Source organism: Tupaia chinensis, unplaced genomic scaffold (genome assembly GCF_000334495.1).
Source record: "Tupaia chinensis unplaced genomic scaffold, TupChi_1.0 Scaffold138725_1, whole genome shotgun sequence".
Classification (NCBI taxonomy): domain Eukaryota; kingdom Metazoa; phylum Chordata; class Mammalia; order Scandentia; family Tupaiidae; genus Tupaia; species Tupaia belangeri.
In genome coordinates, this window is record NW_006198617.1 from 2175563 (window position 1) to 2184066 (window position 8504).

At 64.9% G+C, this 8504-nt stretch overlaps 1 protein-coding gene across 1 annotated transcript in view; it reads left to right on the forward strand.

The window, feature by feature from the left end:
* MYO15A (myosin XVA) overlaps positions 1-8504 on the forward strand; it is a 59229-nt gene that overhangs the window by 28164 nt on the left and 22561 nt on the right. Inside the window, 18 exon segments of the mRNA XM_014592901.1 lie at positions 25-78; positions 171-256; positions 333-456; positions 873-968; positions 1703-1938; positions 3496-3677; positions 3879-3951; positions 4100-4291; positions 5001-5161; positions 5265-5359; positions 5885-6005; positions 6144-6211; positions 6275-6352; positions 6479-6656; positions 6757-6889; positions 7185-7290; positions 7421-7493; positions 8419-8503. Coding sequence (XP_014448387.1) covers positions 25-78; positions 171-256; positions 333-456; positions 873-968; positions 1703-1938; positions 3496-3677; positions 3879-3951; positions 4100-4291; positions 5001-5161; positions 5265-5359; positions 5885-6005; positions 6144-6211; positions 6275-6352; positions 6479-6656; positions 6757-6889; positions 7185-7290; positions 7421-7493; positions 8419-8503 — 2141 coding nt within the window.

Genomic DNA, 8504 nt, shown 5'->3' on the forward strand with positions numbered 1-8504 from the left:
GACTTGACCACCTGCTCCCTGCAGCTGAGGGCAGAGCAGAGGCGCCGGCTGGAGGAGGCGCGGCTGCGGGGGCAGGAGGTGGGTGTGCGGTCTAGGTGGCAGAGGGGCAGGGAGGGCAGTGGGCGGCAGGGCGTGACAAGTTGTCCCCTCACCGTGCATGGCCCTTGCAGGAGCTCAGCAAGCGGGAGGTGGTGGCCGTGGGGCACCTGGAGGTCCCAGCCGAGCTGGCTGGGCTCTTGCGAGCAGCGGCAGGTGGGTCAGCGAGGACGCCGGGGGTACGTGGGCAGATCAGGAAGCAGGTCCTCACACCGTCCATGCTCCACAGACCCCAGGCCAGCCTGGCAGCCCCGGGTGGCGCCTGTGCGGACTCCCCGGCTCCAGGCAGAGCCCCGTGTTACGCTGCCCCTGGATATCAACAGCTACCCCATGGCCAAGTTTGTCCGATGCCACTTTAAGGTAGGGCTGGCACAGACCCAGGGCAGGCTTGGTGGGGTGGCTCTGAGCCCTGCTGTGGGGGGGCCACATGGAGTCTGGGGAGCTCCCAAGGACCTAGATGGTCGCGGAGGGCCCTCAGAGGCTCGGACAGGGCTATCAGTCCCCCAGTCTGGAATATTCCAGAAAGCAAATACCTGGTGGGACTCAGCACATCAGCCCTGTTCTAGCCCGCTGCCCCCTGGAGGCCCAGGTCAGCGCTTGTCCTCCCTCTACCACCGACGTGCCCCGCCCACCCTCAGTGTCCCCGGCTGTACACTGGGGACAGAGCACCTGCCTCATGGGCCCTTGCACCCGTGCCCAGCGCAGGGAGCCAGATCGAGATGTACCTCTCTGTCCCCGCCTCACTTCTTCCTCATGCACCTGTCCTGTGCCCCCAGGACCCCACCTTCGGGATGCTGACAGCCCCCCTGAAGGCGTCCCTCACTCGGCTGCCAGCTGAGCACCATGCGGAGGCGCTGAGCGTCTTCAAACTGGTAGGGCGTCCCAGCAGGCCTGCCCCCAGGTTCCTAGCCCCAAGGCAAGGCTGTGACCTGCCCTCTTGGGCCCTCGAGCTCCCCGCCTCTCGTTCGGGGGGTGGGTGGCTTGTGGCTCCCCCTGCCATCTTCCTGGGAGAGAGGCTGCCTCTGACCCTCTCTGAAGTCTCCAGAATGTCAGCCAGACCTCTCCCCGGGGCTTCCCAGTCTGAGGGGGAGGCAGGGCAGACCTGGTTGGGGACCACCAGCGTGGTCAGAGGGAAGCACGCCCGGGGAGTCCAGGCAGAGCCCCTAGTTGAGTCCAAAGAGGGCTTCCTGGAGGCGGGGCATTTGAGCTAGAAGGCACTCTTGTCAGGTAGGGAGAGTGGATAAGGCACCACCAGCAAAGAGGGAATTGGTGTGGTCAGGACAGAGTCGGGACACCAGACCTGGGACTCGGGGTCCCAAGGGCCCAAGGAAGCCAAGGTTTTGCCTTCGTGGGAGGAATGTTGGTCATGTCTGAACGTCAGAAAGAGCCCTCTGGGGCTTCGATGGAGGCCAGGAATGCGGGGAGGGGCTGGAAGGTCCATGAGCTGGAGAGATCTTGAGTTTCCTCAGGGTCAAGGGGCAGGGGGCGGGGACTGCCTGGCCACTTGGCAGGGCACCTGGCAGTTACATTGTGATGCGAGGCCTCTCGCGTGGTGGCTGCTGGTGGATGCGGGAGGGCCTGTCTGAGCAGTCTGCCCGTGGCCCAGATCCTGCGTTTCATGGGCGACCCCCGCCTGCACGGTGCTCAGGAGAGCGTCTTCGGGAACTACATCGTGCAGAAGGGGTTGGCGGTGCCCGAGCTGCGGGACGAGATCCTGGCACAGCTGGCCAACCAGGTGTGGCGCAACCCCAACACCCACAACGCCGAGCGCGGCTGGCTGCTGCTGGCCCCCTGCCTCAGCGGCTTCGCCCCGTCCTGGCGCCTCAGCAAGTACCTCCTCAAGTGAGTGGGACTGTGCGGGGCTGTGGCAGGAGGGACAGGGGACCGGCGGGCCAGAGGGGGTCTCCATGCCGGGAAGCTCAGGCTGGAGGTGGCGGGGGCTGCCCTCGGTCTCCACAGGGCTCGCCACAGAGGCTGGGAGTCGGATCAGGTTAGACGGAGCGCTCCCAGAACAAAGAGCAAGACCAGGGGTCGGGGGTCTGGGCAAGAACTTTGGCCTCTCATGGGTGTTAAGAGCACGGACTCACTTGGGACCAGCAGTTAGCGTAATGGCTATGTCGCTGGACTCCCCTGGAGTCAACCGCGGTTTGCGTCCCAAACCCGGTGGCTTAAAACTCACGCCGGGTGCGTGTGCGTGCGTGCCCAAGATCCCAACAGCAAAATGGAGAAGGGACTGTGGCGTGGCCATCCTCCGTGGGGCGTGATTTCTCGCTTTCTGTCTCTCTGTCTCTGTCTGTCTGGCGAGCGCACGCGCCCTATAGTGAAAACCTCTCCAAAAAACAAAAAGAGCATGGACCCTGGATTTGCACAGTCCAGGCGCGAATCCCAGCTCAGCCATGTGTGAGCCCCGTGACCTGGGGAGAGCTGCTTGACCTCTCTGGGCCCGTTTGCTCACCTAGAACCACAGTGGTAGCCTCACTGGGCTGCCATGAGGTCGGAACGTGTGAACCCGAGTGACGTGCTCAGAGCAGGGCATGGCAATGCTACGTGTGCACACCCGTCGTGGGGATGCTGGCACTTGCCGAGTGAGAAGGGTTTGCCAGGAGAAGAGCTCAGGCAGGCCCAGGGTGTGGATCCCAGCTGGGAGACTGCCTGCAGCATGGCCTCTCTCAAAGTGCTGCTTCCCGATGGGTTGGGGAGGGCTCCAGACCCACTCACTGGGTACCGGCGAGCCACGGCTTTAACAGGTAGGCCTCACCTGGCCAGTCTGTGGCTGTGGCAGCTGTGGGCAGGGAGGGCCAGTGCCTGCCAGTCTGGCACTGCTGTGGGCCCAGCCCTAGGTGTCCTCTCTTAGCCCCAGGGCTGGTACTTCTGCTGCCCCAGCAGAGCTGCAGTGGGAGGCAGCAGGGTGGCCCGAGTTTGGCCTGCCCAGTGGAGCTCAGGCTCGTGGTCCCAGGTCAGCCGAACCCTCACTCCCAGCTCCCCCAGGTGAGAACTTGGGACAGGGTTGCACTAGGAAAGACTGGGCCTTCCCGAGTTCAGGTTCTTGTCTACACCCTGCTGTGGACACACCCCGTCTGTGACACTTGGTTCCCACAAGCTGGAACTTCTGTAGCCTGTCCTTGACCCTCAGCACTGGCCTTAGATCCTTCTAGGCTCACCTGGGACCCTTTCAGTTCAGGCATGGGTCTCTGGGCTAGCCCGAGGTCTTCTGGGGGCTCTTCTATGTCATCCCAGATCCTTGAGCTACAGCTTCGAGCCCTTGTGAGTTTGCCTGGGGCCTTCTCAGCCTTACCGAGAGCTCTGGGCTAACCTGGCCCCCCTCAGACCGGCCTCGGAATTGGCCCCTTCTGGGCTAGCTCAGACCTCCCTGGATCCAGCCCCACCTCCTGCCTGCAGGTTCGTGTCTGACTACGGGCGGAATGGCTTCCAGGCTGTATGTCAGCACCGCCTCATGCAGGCCATGGGCCGGGCCCAGCAGCAGGGCTTGGGGGCCGCCCGCACCTTTCCCCCGACCCAGCTTGAGTGGATGGCCACCCGCGAGAAGGCCAGCATGGCGCTGGACGTGGGCTGCTTCAACGGTGAGCTGCGTCCTCCCCACTGCCTGCTGCTTCCTCCTCCCGAGGGGCAGTGGGGCCAGCAGACGCCATGGTGGCTCTACAGAAGAGCCCAGTGCGGGGGCTGTGCCTGGACTGGGGCCTGGGGCCGGGCAGTGGGAGTGCTGGCGGGTTCAGGGAAGCCCGGCCGCTGCCCCAGGCTGAGCCCAGCCCCACCGCCCCCAGGTGACCAGTTCTCCTGCCCGGTGCACTCCTGGAGCACGGGGGAAGAGGTGGCTGGAGACATTCTGAGGCACAGGTTGGCGTCTAGGACACCCCCTTGGCACACCCCTGTGCCCCTGGGAGGCAGGCAGCGGGGGGGCAGGAGGCCAGTCCTGGGTCACAGCCCAGGGGCTCAGTGCCTGATGGCCCCTTTCCCTTTCTGTTCCTCTGCATGCTGTCCCCAGGGGGCTGGCAGATGGCTGGCGGGGCTGGACAGTGGCCATGAAGAACGGGGCCCAGTGGGCAGAGCTGGCCGGCCATGACTACGTGCTGGACCTGGTGTCAGACCTGGAGCTGCTCAGGGATTTCCCGCGGCAGAAGTCCTACTTCATCGTGGGCACAGATGGGCCCGTGGCTGGCAGGGGCCACCCCAGGGTGTAAGTAGCTCCCTGGGCCCTCACACAGGTGGCCGCTCCAGGGCAGAAGTCTCCACCCCACAGCTGCTGGGAGGGGCTCGCTCTGAACCTGAGCTTCAGGTTCTTATGGAGGGGGCGCTCACCAAGGGGCCTGCCTTTTTATGTATTTTTTATGATTATTTTTTAAAATTTCGTCCATGAAGGAGGGAAACAGAAAGCGGGGCAGGCAGCCCGCGCAGGTCTTCCCTCTGTGATCCACCTCAGCCTTGGCCAGCCGGGGTCACGGCACACACAGGGCGGCCTTCCCTCGTGGTCTCAGGGTCCCAGAGTGGCTGGCCAGAGTCTTGCCTTTTAAGAAGAGAAAGTTGGGCCAGTAGGTGGTGTGGAGGTTAAGGCAGCTAGATCCCACGCGGCTGACTGTGGTTCGAGTCCCCGGCCCAGCAGCTGGAGAATCACACACAGTGTGCATGTGTGCCCAGAATCACACGCAGTGTGCATGTGTGCCCAGAATCACAGGAGGTTGGAGGAGAAGCGATTGCAATGTGACTGTCCCTTCTGGGCGGCGATTTCTCACCTTCCCTCTGGCAAGCCCATACATCCTATAGCAAAAAAAGGAAAAAAGAAAAAGAAACTCACCCGATTCCAGAGCACAGAGGAAAGTTGGGGGCAGTTCTGGGAGGGCTATGGGTCTCTCTGAGGCTCAGCTACTCTGTGTTCCCCTTCCCCCCAGGGTGTTTGGGAGCAGCTGGGACTCGGACGAGGACACACCCGCTAGGCCCCAGCCCCAGGGGCACGTGCCCACCACGCCTGACTCCGACGGGTACTGCAGCCACAATGAGGGCGGTACAGATGGGGAGACTGAGTCCCAGAGAGCGACAGCGACCCATCAAGGTCAGCCAGCAGCAGCCGCTGCCTCTGCTGAGACAGGAGCCTGGGGGCTGCAGGGCGCAACGGTCAGCACAGGGGAGGCCTTGACGTGGGTGTGCCTCCCCAGACTCAGCCAGCCTCGGAGAGCCTGCTGTACCCCACAAGGGGCTGGACTGCTACCTGGACAGCCTCTTCGATCCTGTCCTATCCTACGGGGACGCGGTACGGACGGGCCCTTTGGCAGAGAGCAGGCACCCCGAGTCACTCCCATCATGGGATGTGTCCTGTCTGCGTCTTTGCGGCTGGGCAAGGGATAGGGGGGTCTCTGCACAGCTGGAGGTGCTCCTCTCCGACTCTGGGGACTGCGGCCAGCTGTGTGGGACTCCTGCCACCGCCCATGGGAGCCATCACCCCAGGCTGGTGCAGACCTGTCTGGGGGGGCCCTGGGTGAGCTGGCCCAGATTGCGAGAAACCCCTTTGCACACTCTGGGAGCCGCATGAGCCCCTCCCTGGCCGAGCCACAGCCCTTGGGCAGCGCTCAACCCTGCCTTGAGCCTCAGTTTACCCTGCGGTGACAGGAGGGGTGGGTCTGGTGGGGAAGACTGACCTCGATGGCTGACAGCCAGGGGAAGAGCCGACGTGCAGGAGCAGGAGGCCCCTGAGGGCGGAGGATGTGGTGTCAGGTGCCTGTTGCTATGGAACCTCAGCAGCCCTGAGGCAGTCACCTGAGCCACCTGCTGCCCCCAGGACCTGGAGAAGCCGACAGCCATCGCCTACCGCATGAAGGGGGGAGGCCAGCCAGGCGGAGGCGGCAGTAGCAGCTCTGAAGACCCCCCCAGGAGACCCCCAGAGCCAAAGCCAGAGCCAAGTCAGTGCTGCCCGGGTGGTTCCCAGGCCGGGCGGGGAGGGGCTGCGGCTGCACCTCCGTGTTCAGAGCGGGAGCCGGCTCAGTGGGGCCTGGCCTCACCAGCGCCTGCGCCCACCTGTGCCCTGCCCCGCTCCCCAGTCCCAGGCCTGGACGCCTCCACGCTGGCCCTGCAGCAAGCCTTCATCCACAAGCAGGCCGTGCTGCTGGTGAGTGTAGGGTGGGCTGCGGGGGCCGGGGGTGCCGCCCGCTCACCGCCACCCCTTCCCCAGGCCCGGGAGATGACCCTGCAGGCCATGGCACTTCAGCAGCAGCCCCTGAGTCCTGCCCCGAGACCCCTGCCCCCAGAGGTGAGCCTGGTCCACCCACACAGAGGGGCTGCTTAGACACACTCTGCCGAGAGGGCGCTGGGCTGCTCCGGGCTTCGTGCTACCTCTCTGAGCCCAGGAGCCCACCTCCTACCCTGCTCTCCACAGAAACCCTTACCCCCAGAGGCACAGCCCAGGTCCGGAGGTGCTGGGCCCCCAGCCAAACCCGTGCTCCTGCGCTGCACCCCGAAGCCTGCGGCCCCCGCCCCTCTGGCCAAGGCCCCTCGGCCCCCCACCAAGCCCGTGGCTGCCCCCATCCTAGCTCAGGACCGGGCTTCAGAAACCAGTGAGTGCCCCATCCCAGCGGGGTGGGGGGGTCCCAGGAGTGGCCTGGGGGTGGCTGAGGCCCCGAGATCTCACCCTGTGGCCCACCCGCTCGCACACAGCCTCACCCTGCCCAGAGCTGGTCCGGTACTCCACGCTCAACTCGGAGCACTTCCCACAGCCCACGCAGCAGATCAAGGACATCGTCAGGCAGTACCAGCAGCTGCCCCGCGGAGGCCCGCCCGAGGCCCTGAGGTGGGCGCTGCCCCGCCGGCCCCCAGCCCTGAGCACCCGTCCGTGCGCTCCCCGCCGGGTAGCAGCGCCCTGCCGGCTCCCTTTACGGCCTTAGCTGCTTTCTGCCGTGGGTCGAGATGAGCCCTGTGCCCAGGGAGGCCCGGGCTGCCTTACTGTAGGGTGTGCTGTGTGACCTTGGGCCACGCTCTGATCCTCTCTGGCTCATTTATAATGGGGGGAGGAAGTTTCCTGTTTTAGAAGCTTGTGGCCAGGAGGGAGACTCAGTGTCCCCTCACGGTGTGCCAACGCCTACTAGGAAGGACGGTAGCAAGGTGTTCGTGAAGCGGCCAGACCCCCACGAAGAGGCCCTGACGATCCTTAAGGGACAGATGTCTCACCTGGCTGTGGCACCTGGCACCCAGGTGAGGGGCGGGGGACTGTGCTCAGGTACAGCCGGAGCCAAGGGAGGGTCTCCAGGTGGCCAGGGTCCTGCCACCACCTCCGCCATGGGGCCTGCTTATCACCTGCTGAGCACTCTCTGGGGTGGGACAGGCGTCCAGAGAGGCGGTAGCCCTGGTGAAGCCGGTGACCAGTGTGCCAAGGCCATCCGCGGGGCCCACTCCAGGTGAGAAGGCCGGAGGGCAGGGGTGAGGGGCAGCGAGCAGGGTGTTCGAGTGTCCCAGTCCCTGCGTGAGCACAGGGGCCCTCCGTCTGCATGTCAGCGACGTGTGCGTGTCTGAGCCTGCGCGTACGTGGTGTGTGGATGCTGATGTACTTATCACATGGACGCCGATTTCAGGCCAGGGTGTGACCCCATCTCAGTCCCGCTAGAACCCTTCAAGGCCATACCATTGTTCCTACACGTCAGGGGTGGGGAAGCGGGCACAGAGGGGCCAGTGACAGCTCAAACGTGGTGGACCAGGATGTAAGCCCTGACCTCCTGGTATGGCAGTAGGACCCCGCACCCCACGCCCTGTCTCAGGGCGGCCACGGTCATCTGAAAGGGTGCGTCAGCTCCCACCATGCCCCTGGCAGAGACCCTCTGAAGGCTCCTACCATAAACCCCGCATTCCTCACCGGGGCCGGGAAACCACTTCCCCGCTCCCCCTGCCCACCTCCCTGGGCACTCTGAGTCCAGCACACGCCAAGCCCACCCCCTCCGCGCCTGCGCACGCCCGTCCTCTCTGCCCGCAGGGCTCCACCCCAAGAGCTTTGCACGTCCCAGTCATTCGGGTCTCAGCTCAATGCTACCTCCTCCGGGAGGCCTGCCTGGCCCACCTGGGCTCAGGGCCCGCTCAGGCCACAGACTCCCCTAACTCACCCTGTTCACTCCCACCTCTGCCTTTCATGAGAGAGAACCTTCATGTTTCTGACCTGTCCGTTCCGCTCACACCTGCCGGGAGCCTGACCTCACTGGCGGGCCCTGTCTGTCCTGCGTACCGGGATACCCACAGCCCTACCTCAGGCCTGCGTGTGGGCAGGGGTGCCTCCTGACCGCCCCGCCCCCTCTTCCCGAGGGCTCCTCCTCACGCCCCACCCCTGCTCTCCAGTGCTGCCTTCCAGGTCACTGGAGCCTCCCGAGGCCCCGGTGCAGACACGGCTGGACCGCCTCATCCACCCCAACCTCTACAGCCAC